The sequence below is a fragment of the Giraffa tippelskirchi genome, chromosome 5 (assembly GCF_054371585.1).
Source record: "Giraffa tippelskirchi isolate mGirTip1 chromosome 5, T2T-mGirTip1v1.2.pri, whole genome shotgun sequence".
NCBI lineage: Eukaryota > Metazoa > Chordata > Mammalia > Artiodactyla > Giraffidae > Giraffa > Giraffa tippelskirchi.
The window spans coordinates 76,364,614-76,383,909 of record NC_137279.1 but is presented as its reverse complement, the minus strand read 5'-3'; the positions used below and the strand labels follow the sequence as shown (position 1 = coordinate 76,383,909).

General features: G+C 57.1%; 1 protein-coding gene and 1 long non-coding RNA gene across 7 annotated transcripts in view; one reads left to right on the top strand and one right to left on the bottom strand.

Moving 5' to 3' along the window:
- Positions 1 to 742: 742 nt before the first annotated feature.
- Positions 743 to 18,252, bottom strand: ETNK2 (ethanolamine kinase 2). Of its 4 annotated transcripts, none has more exons than XM_081495021.1 (8): positions 18,063 to 18,252; positions 16,156 to 16,471; positions 13,161 to 13,283; positions 8,526 to 8,668; positions 7,875 to 7,958; positions 5,265 to 5,410; positions 3,664 to 3,737; positions 743 to 2,066 (listed from the first exon to the last, which is right to left on the bottom strand). In XM_081495021.1, the coding sequence occupies exons 1-8, from the start codon at positions 18,235 to 18,237 to the stop codon at positions 1,994 to 1,996; spliced, it is 1,134 nt and encodes a 377-aa protein (XP_081351147.1). In that variant the 5' UTR covers positions 18,238 to 18,252; the 3' UTR covers positions 743 to 1,993. The 4 variants fall into 4 exon arrangements, with proteins under 4 accessions (XP_081351147.1, XP_081351148.1, XP_081351152.1 ...); XM_081495022.1 differs by having other exon boundaries at positions 16,156 to 16,415; XM_081495026.1 differs by having other exon boundaries at positions 5,265 to 5,336; positions 16,156 to 16,415.
- LOC145507709 (uncharacterized) overlaps positions 17,800 to 19,296 on the top strand; it is a 14,031-nt gene continuing 12,534 nt past the window's right edge. Inside the window, exon 1 of one of the 3 annotated variants that reach the window (XR_014055045.1) lies at positions 17,800 to 18,013. This is a non-coding gene — a long non-coding RNA (uncharacterized LOC145507709). Of the gene's footprint in view, positions 18,014 to 18,390; positions 18,572 to 19,296 lie in introns of those variants that run through there. The other 2 variants (XR_014055044.1, XR_014055043.1) reach the window with 2 other exon arrangements.

Below are 19,296 nucleotides of genomic sequence, written 5' to 3'. Positions count from 1 at the left end.
CGCCCAGCCCTGGCACCCACCCTACGCTGGGGCAGACCTTCACCCACATCCTCCACTAACATCACTCCAAGGCACGATACTGCTACCCACCAGGGGCCAAGCCATGCTGGGTCACCAGGACCTGAACAAGGCCCCAGCTTCCAGCGCAAGCTCGACTCCAGAGGTTGCCACGGCTCACGGGTACTTCTGCAAGCACAAGCCAAACAGAGTCCACCCAGAAGGCACCTGCTGCTGCTGCTGCTGCTGGTGCTATGCCTGAGGACACCAGGCACCTTCTGGAGGCCCTGAGGCTGGCCCTCGGCCTGCAGCCTGGGCTGCTGGGAGGTGCCCGCTCAGCTCTGAGCTTCTGTTCTCTCTCCCTCTGGCCTACTGAGGCAACAGTGTGGGTCCAGAAACCACCCTGGCCTGCTCTCAGGCACAGAAACTCCCCCCTCAACTCTAACAGCTAGTGGCAAGCGAGCACCAAGGAAGTCCTGAGCACTTGCATGTGGGGAATTACTGGCCCATCACCTGGGCAGGCCGAGTTCTTGGCACCCATAGCCTAGTTCCCTCTGGGCTCTGCCCTCAGGGTCAACTTCAAAAGCAGAGGAGCTGTGAGACCACCAGTTCTGCCCCAAGCCGGGACCCCAGCCTCGGGAGCCAGGTACATGGTGCCAAGTGTGCAGCCCAAAGGGACCCCAGAGAGGAGGGACTGCGCCCCCCTCCACGCCACCACAGAACGCATCACAAGATCCAGGTCAAATCCTCACTAGTGGCTCTCAGGCCTGGTCCATACGTGACCATTTTAATGCAGAAAATGATGATCATTTACAAATGAATAATCTTATAGGCCAGACCCAGGAGGACCCGAAAGGCTGTGAAGGCAGGAAGGAGGTGGAGGCCATTGAGTTGGGGAAGCAGTTCCCACAGCACCTTCACAGCCAATCCCACCCAGGCCCCTGCACGCTGGGCAAACCCCGGCTGTCCGTGGCCCCTGCCCCGTGTCCCCCACTAGCCACTCGCCAGAGGGGAGACCGTGGGTCAACTTCAGGACAGAAGGTGGATGTGGAGAGGCTGTTCCTGGGCAGTGAGGGCCTGGAGGGCACAGAGGGAGGGGACAGGATGCTGGCCCCTGTCCAGCCGCCTGCTCTGGGCTGCGGCCCCTCCAGCCAAGGCAGTGTGAAGCCGAGCCAGCCTTCCGGGCTCATCCCCTCCCTTCCCGCCCAGCAGGCGGCAGAGGGACAGACCACAGGCCCGGGGCAGAAGGGGCAGTAGGGGGAAGCGTGTGTCCTCAGGATGGGAAGGGCTTATCTGGCTGGATCTGCTTTGGAGAAAGGGAGGGATCTCAGAGGAGGCGGCTGCTGGGGGAGCCATCAAACCTGACTCTAGACGCCTCCCCCAGAATCTATACATCCATCGGTCAGGGTTGGCAGGATACTCGTCTGGACCCAGCACCTCCCACGTGGGGCACGCAGGGGTAGACAGGCTGGAGGCTCAGGGCACTGGAGGTAGAAAGGAGCACTCCCACCCTCCCCCTTCCACAGGCCTAGGAAGGTCAAAGACACGAAGGCAGCCCAGGCTCCAGGATGGCCCAGGATGGGAAGGCTGGGCCTCCCAGGGTGGTTGAGTCCCAGCCCGGACTCCAGGATGGCCCGGGATGGAAAGGCTGGGCTTCCCAGGGTGGTTGAGTCCCAGCCCAGACTCCAGGATGGCCCCGGGATGGGAAGGCTGGGCTTCCCAGGGCAGCTGCAATCCCAGCCCCACCTGGCTTCAGGCACTCCCCGTCAGCAAGTCTGGCAAGGTGGAGAGGACCCCCAGAGCTGGGTTCTATCGGCCCCTCCAAACAAAAATGGTCACCAGAAGCATCACTCAGGGCTGGGAACGAGGCAGAGTGCTCTTGGGAACACCCCCCTGGCCCCTTGCCCACCTTGTCCAAGGTGCAGACCCCAGAGCAGAGCCGGGCCCTGGAGAGCAGGTCTGGCCAGGCAGATGGGGAGAGGACTGGGAAGGGTGGTCACTTTGGCATCTCCAGGGCCGACACTTGAGGCTTCACCTTGAAATACTGGTTGAAGCGGATCACTGCATACCTGCCAGAACACAGGAAAGGGAACTGGGGGTGAGAAGGGAAGCCAGGTGAGCCTGTTGGGGGCTGTCACACCATGAGGAGAATGTCTCACCAGCTCAGCCCATCTAGGTCTGGGCAAAGGCACCCTAGCCCAGGCTGGGGTTTTTTGTTCATTTTGTTTTGACTTCAACTATAAGTTTTATTTTTCTTCTTAGATCAGACTGGAGCAACTTCTCCCCAAACATGTTCGTTTGTTGATTCTTTACAGCTCAGTGTGGTCAGTATGTTCACCTTGTTGAGCAACAGATCTCCAGGACTCTCCATTCTGTAAACCTGGACTCTCCCCGACAGCAGCCAGCACCCACCGTTCTGCTTTCATCCCTACAGATCTGACTACTTTAGTTCCCCCATCTACGTGGGATCATACAGCATTCGTCTTTTTGTGACTGGCTTATTTCACTTAGCACAATGTTCCTAAGGTTCATCTGTGTTGTATTATGTGACATAATTTCCTTCCTCTTCAGAGGTGGAATAACATTCCCCGTGTGTACAGACTGCATTTTGTTTATCCATTCACGCATCAGTGGACCCTTGGGGTTGCTTTCACCTCTTGGCTATTGTGAATAATGCTACTGTGAACATGGTTCTGCAAATATCTGTTGAGACTCTGCTTTCAATTCTTTTGAGTTATACAGACCCAGCAGTAAGACTGCTGGATCGTACAGTAATTCTATGTTCACTCTTTGAGGAAGGACCGTATTCTTCCCCACAGAAGTTACACCATTTCACATTCCCAACAGCAGAGCCCAGGGTTCCCATGCCTCCACATCCTCACCAACACTTGTTATTTTCTGTATATTTAAAAGCAGCCATCCTAGTGGGTGTGAGGTGGGTGTGACTGGGGGTTTGACTTGCATTTTTCTAATTTTTGTGAACACTTTGAAGCCAGCATTGTGATTCCTTTTCAGCTGAGGGTGGCTAGGGAGGATAAAGACAGAGACTGGACCAGAATAGAAGACAAAATGATTCCTGGTCCTTCGGGAACATGTCTCACAGGACAGGGCCACCTGAGTGGTCAGTACTCATCTACACTCTCGGTATAGCCCCTGATGGGTCACTAGGGGCCCTTAAAGGAGCACTTTGGGTCCGGGACCCCATGCACAGAGGCAGTATAGTCGGCACCAACCACTGAGCGACCTCAGCCAGTCATCCACCCTCTGGACCTCTGTCCCTTCTGCTATCAAATGAGGGTTGGACTCATGATCTTTACACTAGTTTCCAGCAATTCCCGTCAGCGCCAGGCTGTGTGGGGAAGAGCCAGCCAGTGGAGCAGACAGCAGGCTACAACAGAGGAGGAGGAAGCAGCTAGGCAGGAGGAGGGGTGAGAGGTTTCTGACCCCCTTAGAGAGGGGTCCTGGGCACACGTACTCCCCAGGCGTCCAGAGAGCAGTGGCCCTCCTCGTGTGGGCTGGCAGGAATGGGGGCGGTGAACAGAGCAGAGGCATGCATCCTTGGCGGTCTATTCGGGGTGTCCTTCACCCCCACACCCTGGGCTCAAGGTTCTTCCTCCTCCCCCACCCCCTTCCCCAAATGACTCCCAGCTTGCTCCCTGCACTCACCTGAGGAAATCAAAGTCGATGGTGGAGAACTGGTTCTGGATGAGGGCCCAGAGTGCCCAGAGGAAGTGAGACGCCTGAAAACAGGTCAGAGAAAATCAGTGTGGTGAGCCCCGCAAACCTGTTATGGACCCCAACAGCTGGAAGGACACGATCATCGTGGAAGACACACAGAACTAGGACACTGGCAGAAACACACAGGTGGGAGGTAGTCCAGGGGTCACTGCATGGCACTCGGGGCCTCCACTCGTTCTAGCCAAAGGCAAGCAGAGTAGGTTCTCCCTGTCCTCAGGCTTAAGCAGACTTTCAGCTTGTTCCCCAGCTTAAGCTGGACTGAACTCCAGCCCTGGCCTCCCACTTACCCAGGAAAACCCCTAGGAAGAGAAATCCCAAAGGCAGAGCTCAGGCCTGCTCACTAGTGGGGGGGCTGGCACCCCGTCCACAGTGGGCCTCATGGGCATTGGAGATCAAATCACTGGAAGGCCTCTAAACTGCCCTCTTTCCTATCATGAGGTGGGTGACGTTAGCAAATAAGCACAGACGGGAGCCAGGCCACAGACCAAGGGTCCATCTGCCTCCCAGGCCACCCCAGGCTCAAGAAGCCAGAGCGCTGGGGTCCCTGCTGCCCGGTGACCCCAGGCCAGGGCCCCGCTCCCATGGATCTCCCTCTCCACCCCGAGTCCTGCCCACTCTGCGGTCGGCTCTGCAGTACCTCTCCCATTTTCCTCCCTTGTCGTGACTTAGAAGGGGCAGAGACCAATTAGCAAGTAGGAATGGTTACTAAAAGTTTAGCCAAAGGAAGGCATAGGTGAAGAACCTTAAAAAGAATCACTTGGTTGTACAGCAGAAATTAATGTTGTAAATCAACTATGCTTCAATAAACTAAATATTTTTAGAGGAGGAAGAACCTGATGAGAATCAGTTTTATACCAATAAGAAAATAGAATAGGCAATTCAAAATTACATGCGATTAAAGATTTTATTTAAGCTCTATAATGCATTGTGAAATTCACGTCAGCTGATTTGTCTTCTTGTTTCTGCATGACTGACATTAGACTAGCTAGCAATCCCATTGCCACATACCAGTGGGGACCTGGCATGAAGCATGTACCTTGGATAAGCAGCCCTCAAAACTGAGAACTGACAGCACAGTAATTTCAGAAGAAAGAGCCTGATGGGAAAGGCTGACAGAGTCCTGAGTAAGTCAGTGGGGATAGTCAACAGGGAAGATTTTTTAGAAATGACATTCTCTACTTTTTCCAAAGGCTAAAAAAAAACAAAACAAAGGATGCATCTAACTGTAGCATGAAAGGCTAAGGTTAGACATTAGAAAGAACTTGTCCAAATGAGAGAATTGCTAAAACAGGAAGAGGGGATCTTCCTTGGAAATAGTTCTCTAGGAAGGAGAGAGAATCTGGACTTGATGGACTGGGAGGAAAGAAGAGAAGAGGGCATCTTAGTATTAAGAAGTCCAAGATGGCTCTTCCCAGACTCCGCCTCAAGGCTGGGACTCCCTGGACCTCAGCCCTGAGAGGATAGGAGCTAGGGGTGAGTCCTCCTCCCGGCTCCTCCCTCCCTGCCCTCTTCCAGCCCCCAGCACTCACCAGAGCAAACTTGTTGACTTGCACGTAGAGCCTCTCCACCTCTCTGGGAGTCACAGCCTTCGCTTTCTGTGCCTGCAGGTAGTAGCGCAGCCACTGCAGCTGGGTCTCCCGCGCTGGGTACCGAGAGTAATCGACCTCGTTCACACCTGAGGGGGAGGCCGCTCAGAAGTTGCTGGGAGACAGGCCTACCTGGGGGTCTCCTCCAGCTCAGCAGGTGTTCCCCTATGCCCTCAACACCTCCATCTCTTTTGCCCTGGGGGGCTGTGCCAAAGAAAGCAGCTTCTTTGACCACCAAACTCTAATGTATGGAGAGCCAACCCCCATCCCAGCTGAGGGCACTGCTTTCAGCTGTGCTGGAGGAAGTATAGAGGGAGGCAGACTTGCTGAGGGGCAAGGCACTGTTCTGCAAGTGATGGGGGTCCCCCTAAGACAGCACCAGTGCACCCCTGAACCCTACACAAAACCACAGCACACAGGAGGTGCTGGGTCAAAGCCCTGAATCAGGAGTCTAGCTGTCTTGGCTCTAACGTTAACCTCCAGTTAACTTTGAACAAGCCCTTTCTTTTCACCGGCCTGAATCTCATTTATAAAGCAAAGGAACTGGATGCAATGTATCAATATCTCAAACACAGTTTTCTTTTTAGGTAACCAGTGTTGAACTGGTTACCTAAAAACATCACCTGGAGTGCTTGGCAAAGATACAGACTGCCAGGCACCCTGCCCTGTCCAACTCTCCAGATGATTTGGAAACACAGCCATGCTTGGAAGCCCTGAGCTAAGTGGCCTCAATGCCTTCTAGTCCCACCCTTTCTTGAGTCATGCTGCCAGCCCAATACACACCAGCCACATCCCGGGCACGGTGGCAAAGAGACTGGCTGCAGAGCTGGCACAGGAAGAAGCGGTTTGTTAAAGACGGGACCAGGACTGGGCTACCTTCCCTTGTCTCTTCCTTCCTCTCTTTTCTTCCTATCTTTCCCAAGCTTCCCTTTGTTCCTGGAAAAACACACAGTCTTCTGGGCCCCCAACAGTACAGCTGGAAAAGAAGCTGCTGGCACAGAGCTACACTCGGAGGCCCAGAGAGAAGAAAGTTGTTCAAGGTCACAAAGCCAGTTAGAGACTGGTTCTTAGCTCCCCTTCCTATGAGGGTCTCCCTGCTCCTGAGAATGCAGGAGGTACCTCTGTCTTCCAATGCCCTTCCCATCCCCCTATCCTAGGTTCCTGTGCCTTCATTCTCAAGTTGGAAGCAGGATATGATCTTGGCCCCCTGGAGAAAGTCCAGCTGGACTCTTGTGCTGTGGGTGAGAAGGACTTAAGATGCTTGACAGTTACCCACTTTGGAAAGGCCGGTGGGTCTGGCAACTGAGCAATCCCAGCCCCAGTGCTCAGCGGTGCCAGCTTCTGCTCCAGGGCACACCCCACAGCTCAGCTGCTCTACCCAGCTGAGGCCCCACTGCTTGTGGGTTTCTGGATGCCGCTGGCACCCCGGGGAGTCACACCCTCAGGTACAGAGCTTGACAGCCCTGGTCACCTGGGATTCCAGAAGGGGAAGAACTGGCCCAGCTGGCTGGGGGGTGCCTGAGGCTGGGGCGGGTGCCTTCCCTCTCCAAAGCCACGGGGACTGGTCACATCCCCCCTGCACCCCACACTGCCAGCCTGGGGATGTCCCTCCCATCCCAGTGCCCACCTTCATCCACTAGTTGCCTCTTTAGCCTCATCAAATTGTTTAACAATTAAGCCCTCAAGCTGGAAAAACCTGCCCTGCTTCCTCTACACAAATGATTTCATTGTACACACCTGCCTGTATGGAAGGACAGCCCATACCAGGACATACCCCTCATCCAACCTCTTCTAAGGTGCTCCAGCCTCCTTTGAACGCTCCCCTGACTGATGCCAGCAGGCTTGGGGCTTAGTGTGTGCCATGCTGGTGTGTGTATCACACATCGAAACAATGAAGTAGGCGCTGTTATCTTCTCCATCTTACAGAGGCACAGAGAATGTAAGGAACCTGCCCCAAGGGTCAGAGAGCTAGTCAGCAACAAAGCCAAAAACTGAACTTGGGGAGTCAAATTGCAGGGTACACACTTTGAACTAGTTCCACCACAATTAATCTCATCAGGCCACCAGGCCAATAGCTACCTGCTGCTTGTTCTGCCCTTCCTCTGCCTGCAGGGTCCCCATTTACACGGGCTGTACTGGGCCAAAAGGAGCCCAGACGGGGGTGAGTGGCAGCTGACATCAAGCTACGCTGGAGCAGCGGGTAGGCTGTGTCTGCCCAGAGGAAGGGATCTCTTTCTATCTTACCTGCCAAGCTGAGCATCCTCAGGGTCCCCATAGAGGGCATGTTTTCCAAATGTGTACCAAAGTGCCACATGGGCTAGCCGGGGCTTGCTCTGTGTACACGGATCCACCCACTCCCCTCCCCACCTTGAGACCTGGGGCTTCCTCAAGCAGGCTGTGCCCACCCCTCCGCTGAGCTGTGATATCTTGAGGACAGGAGTGTCCAGCCTCCCTTCTCCATTAACCAAACCCCCTCCCCCAGTTCCCCAGACCTGGCCCTCCATCACAAGGAGGGTGTCTTGGACATAGGCCAAAAAGTAACGCCCTTCTCACCTGCAAACTCATTGAAATGGTTGCCAATGTCAAAAGCTTGGTAGTTGTAGCCAGCATATTCATAATCGATGAACCGTACATGACCTGTGAGGTAGAGGAGAGGCAGGGAGGGTTGGCCCCAGAGCTGGACACAGGGCTTAGGCAGGGTCTTAAGACCTCAGGAGTGCCCCCGCTGACTCTCAGGGGCTCTGCAGCAACCCAGCCTAACCCAGTGTCTCAGTGGCCATCTTCTAAGCTGCTTCCTTCCAAGTGTCCATTTGCCCAGCTCCAGCTACCCCTCTCACCCAGCTGGGCCCTCATCCGAAGGCACGGTCCTCAGTATGGCTGAGGACCAGAAAATAAGGCTAAGGACTCTGTGGGGGTGAAGCTGGTCAGGAACTCAGGGAGGTCGTTCTCCATGAAGGCTCAGGGCAGCCAGGACGTCTTCACTGTCGGGGAGAATGGCTCCACAAACCGTAATTTTGAGTTCTTTTGTGGTAAAGTTTTTCTAACCAGGAATTTTTTTTTTTCACTTCTTTCCTACAAATCAACTTGAGACCTACAGCAGAAGGTCTCCCCTTGTTGGTCCAGCACCAGCCTGAGGAGTGAAACCCCGAAGCTGCTGATCGAGCTGCCGGCGGCCTGCTGCCCCCCGGGGCCGGGACGCGGTACCTTTGCTGCTGTCATAGATGATGTTCTTGCAGAGCAGGTCATTGTGACAAAACACCACAGGGGAGTCCAGCTGAGGCAGGTGCTCCTTCAGCCAGGCCAGCTCCCGTTCCAGCACGTCAACCTCAGGGACGTCTGCGGACAGGCTGCGCAGCGGCAAGAAAGGCGGCAGGTGAGGGGCTGAGAGCAGGCAGGCTCAGCCTCAGACGTCCCGGGCTCCGGCCCCGTCACCGCCTCTCACTGCACAGGGACCCTGGACAAACAGTCGGCCTTTCAAACCCTCACTTTTGTCGCATGTAAAATGGCACTAACGTTTTCCTGTCCTTCTGACTTCCTGTGGTTACTCTGAGAAGCTATTTAACACATGGGCACGGAAACACTTGCAAAGCGTAGAAGTCCCTGACTGAACAGCGTCCTGCTTCTTCATGAAAGGGAGCAGGAGATAGGATGCAGGCACAGGAGGTGTCAGAGGGGAGAGAATGAACGTCCAAACTCAGTTATCCCAGAAAGGAGAAGGGCGGCAGGAAAGGGATGCAAATAGACCTTCTCAGAACAGTTTCGAGGGGGAGATGTAGCTCTCTTAAAGAAGAGCCCAGAATCCCTCCAGTGGGTGAGGGACGGAGCCCTGGAGGTGGCTGGAGCACTGGGGCCCTCTTGAGCAGGCAGAGGGGCATCCAGCTGTGTCTCCCTCCTGCCCTGGCAGCTGGTGACATGGTTGGAAAGGATCTGAGGCCATTTTGACTAGCTTCCCATTGCACAGAGAGACCACTCAGGTCTACACAAGAAAGCCAAAAGAAAAAAAAAAAAATGCTTCTTAGCCCCACGTCTACAAGGCCAAGGGAATACCAGGGCCTTTCGATAGAAAAACACGTGTTCTCTTGCGCCTCAGTAACTCACCTCCTCCCCCTTGAACTGTGGGTGTGTCGCCCTGCCCCGGCCCCCTACGTGTAAGGGCAAGTCCAGAGCAGGAGTGAAGATGCATATCTGTGGATGCAGGACCCACCTGTCCCTCAGCCCACCCGACCCTGTGGCCCACGGGAAGCACTTCTGCTAAAGGCACATGTCGATGAATGAATGAACGGGTCAGTCAACGATGCTCTCAGAGGCCATGGGGAAGCTGATGCAGGTGTCCTGTGCACCAATGCTCTGAACTTTGGTCCTGAGAAGCGCACAGGTCTGTGTACACTGAAAACCAAATAGTTAGCAGAGCCCTTCAACACCCAGCCTCTTCCCCTCCACCCACTGGTGGTTCTGGGGTTTTATCTCCATTCATGTGACTCCTATTTGCTTTCTTGTCCAGGACAGCAGGGATACGTGCAAGAGGCTGAGAATGAGATGTGTCCTCGCTGACTCTCCCACAGGTTGCCCCACTGGCCCTCACTCAGCCCAGAAGCCAGAACGCAGGGTATTCAGCGACTGAGGCACCTTCACATGGCCCTGTAAAAGGACAAGCAGGAGGTCCCCCCAGGCTTTGAGAGGGCCAAAGCTAAAGAGCATCTGAGGCCTCCAATCCAGCTCCAGGGGGAAACTGAGGCTCAGGGCAGAGGCTTCCTCCCACCTCCAGAGTCTTACACACCGGGACATTCTACTCCCTCACCTAAGGAGAGCAGTCCTTGGCATGTCCAAGAATCCAAACCCAAGCCAAGCCTCTGCACTGAGGGGGGGGTCAGTGCCCCTCAGAGGCTCTGCACTGGCCACTCGGAGTCTGCGAGTCTCTTAGGGGCCGGGTGGGGGAGGCCGCCCCTCACTCCCACAGGAATGTCTCTGTGTTGACAGGTCTGCATAAGGTGCATTTCAATCTTGGCTTTTCTTAAGAGGCACCCTTTTCTTTCAAGATTCCTCCCCGCCTCCCCCCCTTGAACTGACCATCCAAAGATAAGAATTAGGAGGCTTCCTTTGGTTTGCCCAGGTCTTAGCCTGAAAAACATGTCTCTGCCATCCAAGATGCCTGCCGCCCAGGCCCTGACCCCTGTCTGACCCCTACACTAGCCACCCCAAGGCCATGCTGCTCCTTATACTGTGGGAACAATCCAGACCTTCCGCCTCCTCTGTGGGCTGCCCTGCTTCCCTCCCCTGAGCTATGGAAACATCGCCAGCTTTGCTACCTTCAGCCCTGACATCTCTCAAGGCAGAGCGGATGGCAGAGTAGTAACCACTGCCGCATCGCAGAAACATCCACACCCCGAGCAGACAGCTCCTCCGACTCCTCTGTCCCTCAGAGGCAGCGAGAGGGGGTGAAGGGGCTGGAGGCCCCCTCAGGGAAACCTGGGCATGTCCACCTAGCTCTCTGATCCAGGTGCGCTGGTGGGGGGGCACCATCTCCTTGGAGAAAGGACTTTCTAAGTGTTCACACTACATACCAGTCAACCCGTGGGCACCTCCTCCTGCTGCCCCGAAGCAGTGATCAGCTCACATCCCCGCCACGCTGGGCCCCTCCAGGCCCCCACCCAGCACCAGACTACACGCCCATCCCGCTGGGTCTGCCTCATCTCTTGTCCTGTCCTCCGTCTCCCCCGTGAAGCTGCCACGGCAACGTTCCTTGGGATGCGGTTCCCTGATCCCCCACCCAGATCTCCTGGGGAGCCTGTCAACGTGCAGATTCCTAGGGTCTAATGTAAGACCTCCCAACTGACCTCCAGGGTTAGGCTCAGAATCTGCATGAAGCAAGCACCCAGGGGGATCTCGTGCTCCAGTTTAGGGACCCTAGGCTTAGACGTTGCCCATCAGATTATAACACTCCCCTCGCTGGCCTCCCTGCCTCAAAGCCCCCAACTCCCACCTAAGTCTGCCCGTTACAATGAGCTCCTTACAAGGTGAAGGTGTGTAACACCTTCACAATGACACTCCACTGCCTGCTAAATTAATCTGGGCTCCTTTACCCGCCATGAAGGCCCCTCACAATCTAGCTCCAATTCCCCTTTGCAGTCCCATCTCCCACGACCTGCCCCCAGTCCCTCCTAGAGACTGGCTCCAGCCACCTCATCCACAAACAAGCCTCTCCTCCCTTCTCATCTCTGCCATCCATCTACCTCTGCCGAGAAGACGTTCCCTGGTGCTCCCTCTCATGCATACATTACATTCCCTGCACAGGCGGTTCCTATTTACATGAAGGGTTTCTAAGCTCCTTGAGGGCAGGGCCACTTCCCCTTCAAGTATTTTTATTGTTTTAAAGTCCAATCAGTCAGTGTTTGTGAGGTGAACCCTAAATCAGGGTTATTAGGCAATGACGGGAACTCAAGTGCTTCGTCTCATCCAAATGATTGCTCATCGCTGTCCTGCTTGTGGCAGGTTCGACAGCTTAGGGCAGGATCCATCCCCTCAAGAGGCTCAGCTTAAGCAACTTGATTCGCCCAAGGTCGAAGGTGTGATGAGAAAAAGGTCAGACAGCTCTTCTTCAAAGAGCACGCCCCTCTCAACAAGGTCACCGTCTTAAGTGACAGTACAGTCCAAAGAAGCTGCAGAAACAAGAGCCATGCCTGAGCATCAAGTCTGGGCTCCAGTCCTTGAACTGCCATTGATCAGTTGGGCAAGCCCATCTCTCCTCTGGGCCTCAGTTTTTCCATCTGTCAAGTGAAAGTGGGAGGCTGGCTGATCAGAGGGTCTTGCTCTCTGGGTGCTGTTCAAGTCCTAGAACAGGGGGAAGGCAGTCCTTGTCCCAGAGACACTGACATAGAAGGTCTGAACACAGCCTGTCCTAGACAAACAGTCCCCAGGTGGTGCTTAATAATCAGTGAGAGGGAGGATCCCGATAAAGTCATGAGTGCATGCGTGTGACAGAGACGCATCATCGGGATGGTTAATTACTGTCTTATCTTAGAGGGGGACAAGACGCCCTTCCATGAGACCTCTCCTGTACCCTGCTCCCATGAACGTTTGGAAAAGAGTGATGCTCCACCCCAGTGGGGAACATGGAGGGATCGGAGACGCACTATGGCCTTTGTGGGGGCAGGGGTTACTTCAATCTTTTCTCCCTCCTTTTCTCAGCACTCAAGGGTAGGCTGGGGAGTCAGGGATCTGAAGGCTAGAAGGATCTCAGGTTGCTGGCCAGAGAGCATAAGGAAAGATCCAGGGAACTGCATCTTACCGGGGGGGGGAAGGCAATGTCAGGAGGTGCAGAGCACGCCCTCCCTGGGAAGAGCAGTGAGGTAGCAGCAGCTGTCAGTTTGAACAAGGTGGGGGACCAGGTCCTGGAGCCGTGTGGGGTCAACAGGTGTCCGGGCTTGTCAGCTGGTGAGCTGAGCCCCACACTGTTCTCAAGAGGGCCAGGCCATCCCTCCCCAGGGCTCGGAGCCAGCTCAGGGAGAAAGGGCCCTGCAGAAACAAGAGCCCTGCCTCGGACTAGCCCTGCGACCCTGGGAAAAGCCTAGTCTCTGAGCTCAGCATCCTTCAGGTGAAATGGGGAAATGTCGTCCTCAATCCTAGTACCTGCCATAACCAAAAACTGAAGGAGAAATAAGCTCGTAAGGACAAAACTGCAGGAACAAGCTCCTGAGATTTCATGGACTGGCCACACTCTGCGTGGAGAGAGAGGCCCAGGAATTGGGACTGATGCTAAACCGTCTGTCAGGCAGGCTGGGCCAGGGCCGTGCTAACACCGCAGCGACAGCGGAAGCCTCAGGCTCTCTGAGATCCTCATACCTGGGGTTGATCTCGTTCTTCACAAGGGTGAAGTAATTGTGTATCTTGTGCCAGAGGGTGGGCTTGGGCAGGCTGCCATTGGCATGGATGGTGTGAATCTTGGCCATTTCTAAGGCGATCAGCCTACAGCAGAAAACAGGAAGAGCAGAGTCTGAGAGTGGGGCCAGTGTAGGACTATCACAAGTCAGGAGCCTTCGGCCCTGCAGAAAGAAGGTCTCGGGACCTTCAGGACGTGAAAACGAGATAAGGCCTTCAGCCCAGCAGCCCCCCTTCCCCAACAGAGCTGGGACAGTGTCAGAAAGCAAAAGGGCAAAGCAGTGGGCTGTTGCCACAGGTCAGGGACCTTGCCCCACCACAAGGTTGAGTAACCAGAGCAAACCTCGAGGACAGAGGGGTCACCTGGGCATGGGGGCGGAACCCCTCCCACCCCACTGCCCCGCCCCATCTGGACTCAGACCCATGCCATCAGAGCAAGGTAGATGCCGGGCCCCAAGGAATCAGGGGTGGTGATGCCAGACAGAGGAGCAATGCACGTCTCTTATCAGCCTGGCCAAGGTGGGGAGGGAAGCAGGCTGGCCCTGGACAGCCCCTTCCTCTGCAGCAAGGAGTCGATGCTGGCGGCTGGGTGCCAAGGACGCAAAACAAACCAGTGTTCTATTTTCAAGTTCTCCCGTGGACATTATCCAAGGTCCCGGGAGGGAAGCAGGGGCTGGTGGGAGGGGAGAAAGCAGAGCTGGGGAGGCTGCTGGAAGAAGGCGGGAGTGGACAGAGGACGGAGAGCTCAGAGAGGGAAGGCCTTGATAAGGAGCCCAGCCTCTGAGGCCCGCACCCCTGCAGGCTCTCCAACCCTCTGCCAGATCCCCCTCCTGCAGCCCCACCCCTCACCCAGCTGTGAGCCTCCAACATTCAAGGTTCCTTTGCCTCTGCCTGCTGCTCAAATAATAATTACTGGGAAAGACAACAAGGGCATTGGCTGTTTGAAACCTTGTTACTAAGTTGTTCTAGGGACAATCCCTCCACCCGCCAGGGCCTGGGAAGGAGCAGCCATCACCCATCAGGATAGTGGGGAAGACTAGGGGCTCCCCCACAAACCCCCAAGGCTCTCACCTCTTAAACAGTGGAGGGGCAGGAGCCATGGTAGCAACCAAATGGGTGAAAGAGGAAAGCTGTCCTCTCAGAGGCGAGAGGCCCTAGGACAGGAGTGAGCCTGCCAGAGCTTGGGCAAGGCAGGGATGCAGACCTGAAACCCGGGGCTCCCCTACTCCAGGGAAGATTCCAAAGCAAAGAGGCTTAACAGGGCATTTCCTTGAATATCAGCAGGGTTGTTGTCTGGAATAGCAAAGAAAGTAACCTCAACACTGAGCATTTTTATGCTGCAGAGCATGAAAGCATCACGTGGAGGTTGGAAGGTGAGGTTCAGGGAAACCCAGGAGGTGGCTCCTGCGCCTCTGCCCTGCCTTTCCCCCAGAGATCCACCTTCACCAGAAGGACAATGGTCTGCCCTAGGGAATCATCGAGGAAGCGTCTGCTTCCTGCCTCTATCCCAAGTTCTGACTCGCCCCAAAGTGTAAAGTTCTTCTTGTCAAACCTAAATCCATCTGCAATATTCCCGACAGTGGTAACTGTTTCCACAGGAGGATGCCGGGCAGCATCGGCGGGAGAATGGGGATGGGGAGGACCCGCTGATCTGTGAGCTTCTTGGCACAGGGCTGAGGGAGAGCTGGGGGGGACTTGGGAGGAGTCAGGATGGGGTCCGCCCCGCCTCAGCCCACTCTGACCTCACGTCTCTAGCTGTGTGCATTTGGACCTGTCACCTGCAGCCTGAGAAGATCCTCTCACAGGGTTGCACGTTCCATCCTCACCCCCGCCCCCCCTGCCCCGCACACACACAGTTGCATGTGAATATCCTAGGGCCCAACCAGCCCAAAAGGCAGTGCTCTCAGAGTCCTTTCTTCCAAGTCCCCAGAGGGCCTGCTAGGGCTTCGCTGCAAATAGGGCAGGGGCACCAACTAACTTGGGGTTAGCTGGGTAGCAGATGACAGAGCAAAGATGCTTCTGGGTCTACTCCCTAAGTGGGCTTTCCTGTTTCCCCTCGAGAGCTGAAAAGCTTCTTCCACTTAGGTGGGACAGGACAGATCCCACGGATCTCAAGCAGACCCCTGTGCTGCTGTTGGGGGTGTCTGGGGTAAATTTTGGCCTGCCTCCAGCCTCACTGCGGTCTGAGCGCCCTGCCCATGGGCATGGCAGGAAGGAGGATCCTGCCCGACCTCCCTGCCCAGCACGGTAAGAAGAGAGCATCAGACGGGCTCTTCTTTTGTTCTCCCCCTTCCAGACTCCCAACTGAGGCATCCACAGGTTAAGTCTAGTTCCTGGGTCCTGCACATCCAGGCATTTAATAGGAAGTGATCCCTAAGGGGTCTAAGTCCTTAGGAGTCTCTGGAAGGAAGCCTCAGCAGTCTCCCAACCTGGGCTCCCACCTTGTCAGGAAGGACAGAAAGAGCTCGTGTGGGGAGAGGGCTGGCACCTTCTGGGCGGGTACAGCCATGCTCACCCAGGGTAAGGCCCATTCTCCAGGAGTCCCTGGGCTCTTGGCAGGAGGGGAGAAGCAGGAAACCTTGAGCACTCTGGGAATTTGGCTCGGATTTCTCTTCCAAGGCTCTGAGATGTTTCCAGGTCAGATGTGGGGTGGGCGGAGGGCTGAGGCATGGGCCAGGAAGCAGATCCCCCTTTGCTTTCACATTCAGCAAAATTCTCGCTTGCCTCCCCAAGAACACATCCTTTTAGCAGACCTCACTGAATATCGAGACAAACGACAGCTGCTCTCCACAGAGCAAGGCATATAAGCACACACACACGTTTCATGCGATTTCAAGGAGTTCATGGATCTTAAGACTCTTTCACGGACTCCGCTCCACCAGGGAAGCTGGCCAAAGGTTTCAAAGCCCAAGGCCTATGGAACCCTGGAGATGAACGGTACCCCGGGTGCCCTCCTTACCTGAAGAGCCGGGGCTCACGGATGTGCTCTGGCCCCAGGGCCACGCCCCTCATGTACTCATAGCACAGACCATTCTGGAAGGTGCAGTAGAGTTTCGGGGCACAGCCGTGAGCCCGCAGCAGCTGGAAGTTTCGGACCTCGCTTTCGCGGTCCACCAGCAGCTCCGTCCGCTCCCCGTAGACTCGGACCAGCACACAGTCCTGCATGTCCTCCTCCACGTAGCAGGCTACCAGCTTGTTGGTGATGCCATCAGTGAAGCGCTGGCACAGGGGAGAGGGTAGTGCAGGGACGTGTGGGGCAGGCAAGGCGTCCCGTGCTGCCCCAGCCCCAGCACGAGTTGGTGGTTTGAATGCTGGGCACAATCACACAGCACCCGCATCCTTTAGCCCTCTCGTTTAGTGAAGAGCTCAGCACTGCTCCTAACCCCCGACCCTTTCCCAATGCTTTTGACAGACCAGAGAGTTCAAGAAAGAAACAGGAGCTTGGGCTCAGCCCAGAGACACTTCTCCTGGGTCTGCCTCTGGTGAATGGGATTTGGCCACTGAAGAATTTTCACACCACTTGGCGGGTAGAAGCCTGCCCCCGCCACCTCCTACCCCAAGTCCCACCAAGCCCTAAAAGAAACCTCCGTGGACCAGAGTGCCACAGAGGGGGCAGGGAGTTGCCTAGGACGGGTGCAGCCTGACCTAACTCACCTCTCATCTCTCTGCCTGCCAGGCAGAAGGCCCCTTGCCATCCCTCTTGCCCCACCCAGCGACAGAGGTACAGGAGGGTACTGAGATTGGCACCCACCCCAGGGCCAGGTGGTCAGAGTTCCTTATGGCCAGAAGAGACAGACAGAAGATCCTGGGCTGGGAGAGCAGTTTCTCTGAGCAGGGTGACAAGGAGGAGGGAACCATGGAGTTTATGGGGTACACAGTGAGAGGGCTGGAAGGGGCCTTAGGGGACATCTGAAGCAAGAAAAGGTGGGGAAACTGAGGCGCAGAGTGTGGAGGGACTGGAAGGCAGCATGTTAGGCCAGTGCTGGAATTAACCTCAGGCCTGCTTGATGGCCTGACAATTTTACACCAAGGCGGTCTTTTACTGTGAAAAGGTTACCCACTCGCCTTCTCCCGGAAAGGGTCTGTAAGCCTTCACAGGTCTTGAACCTCCCTCTTCCCACCAGCAGGCCCACCAGCGCGGAGCTCGGGCTACTCCAGCCCAAGCCGCAGGTGCCCACTCAAGGCAGGAGCCCCCACAGGCAGCTCAGGACCCTCTACCGAGGCCTGCTGGGGAGTCAGCCTGGGACTCCTCAGTGAGAGACTCTGCCCGTGTCTGTGTCCCTACGCCTGTGCCCAGCAGAGCAGGGAGGTGCCCTGTGTAGGGGGTGCTGAGCCAGAGCTCAAGGCAGTAGAGAGGCTCTCCACCGGGCGCGGGGAGTTCCACAGGGTGGCCCCCCGGAGCAGCAGGAGCAGCTCAGAGCCCAGAGACTTCGCTCCTACTCTGTGCTGCAGCGGGGGCACTGATGCCTGCGTGAGAGTATGGGGGAGCCTTAAAAGTTCCTGCCTCCGCAGCTTTCAGAGCCGGGTGGGCACCGGCTTCTGGGCAGCGGGGGGCACGCGCACACCGCGCCCGGGGGTGGGGCCCGCACGCGCGCGCGCTGACAGTAAGCAGGTGGCCCTCCCGCGCGCCTGGGCCCGGAGAGGAGGGGTGCGTGTGCAGGGCCGAGAGAGCGGGGAGCCTGGCTGTGCTAAGGGACCGAGACAGAGAAAGAAGGACCCAGGCACGCCGCCAGCTCACCCACTCGCGTGCAGCAGCGGCGCGCGCTCCTGAGACCCACACCAGGAGGGATGCTCGGCCAGACGTGCGCGCAGCCCAGGTGCAGCCCCGCGGGGCCGTGTTCCCGGCCGCCCGCCCGCGCGGCTTACCTTGGTCCGGACTCGTTCGGGTTTCCAGCGCGGCCGCAGCTCCCGGATGAGGCGCAGGGCGCCCGGGAGGATGTCGTCCTGATCCACCGATATGCCGAAGCACGGGACGGCGGCGGCTCTCGGGGGCCCCGGGGGCGCCCCGCGGCCCGCGCCGGCCGCCGCCTCCATGCCCCATGCGCGCCGCGGGGGTGGCCCCGGCCCTCAGGTAGGAGGGCGGGCCGGGCGGCCCGGGCACGGCGGGCCCCTGCAGCCCCGCCCCCGGAGCGCGGTGCGGACGGGGGCGCGGCGGGGGCGGGGCCGGGCGCCCGCGGCCGCGACGTCACGGGCCGGCCCGGGGCGGCACCGCCTCCTGCAGCCCCGCGGCCGCGCCGGGGAGCCGCGCGCGGGGCCGCCCGTGGGAGCCGGGCCGCGGGGCCGGGCCGCGGAGGGGGTAGTCCTGGTTCGCTCCCCGGCTTCCGAGGCCACGAGGGGCCTCCTCCCTCCCGCCCTGCCGGAGGCCGCGCCCCCGGGTAACCGGGGCGGGGCCCGGGGAAAGCGCCGGCCGCGCCCGGAGTCCGCCCGGGGGTGTGGAGGTTCCACCGCCCCCAGGTGGTCAGCTTGGGCGGCACCACCTGAGCCCCCAGTCCCTGGACTCCTGCAAGAGGCTCCGCGGGAGTAGGCTTTTGGGATGGCGGGGAGGGGGAGACTGGGGAGATGCATTTTCGGGGCGGGAGTGCCCGTGGGGACCTCAGTCACCAGCCGGCGTGGGAGAGCGCTCGCGCGCCACCCAGGAAAGTGCCTGTTTCCCCACGTCGCCGCTCTCACTTCTTCGGGAACCTCCCAACCGCAAGGCCCCTGTCCTCGCTGCCCTGAATCCCTCTGGGCCCCGCAGGACTTCTGGGCTGAGGGGTGTTCTGTTTCTGAGTTGTCCAGGGCTGTGGCCACCAGCCACATGTAACCGTCCATCGACTGAAACGGGGCTAGTGTGACATTTAATTCAATTTTATGTTTAATGTAAACAGCCATATATGGCTGTCTTGTTGAATAAGATAGAAGATGTTGCGGGGCGGGGGTTGGTGGGGGGCGCTACTTAAGGTCAGGGAGCCCAGGACCCTGACTCCAAGCCTTCCTGCAGTGAGGAAATACGGCTAAGCAGGCAAGAAGACCCAGAGAGTCATGCTCCTGGCTCTGCACAGGGATGTCACAGATGTGGGAATGCTGCCCGGGAGAGGTCCTGGTGTTCCATGCAATGCCA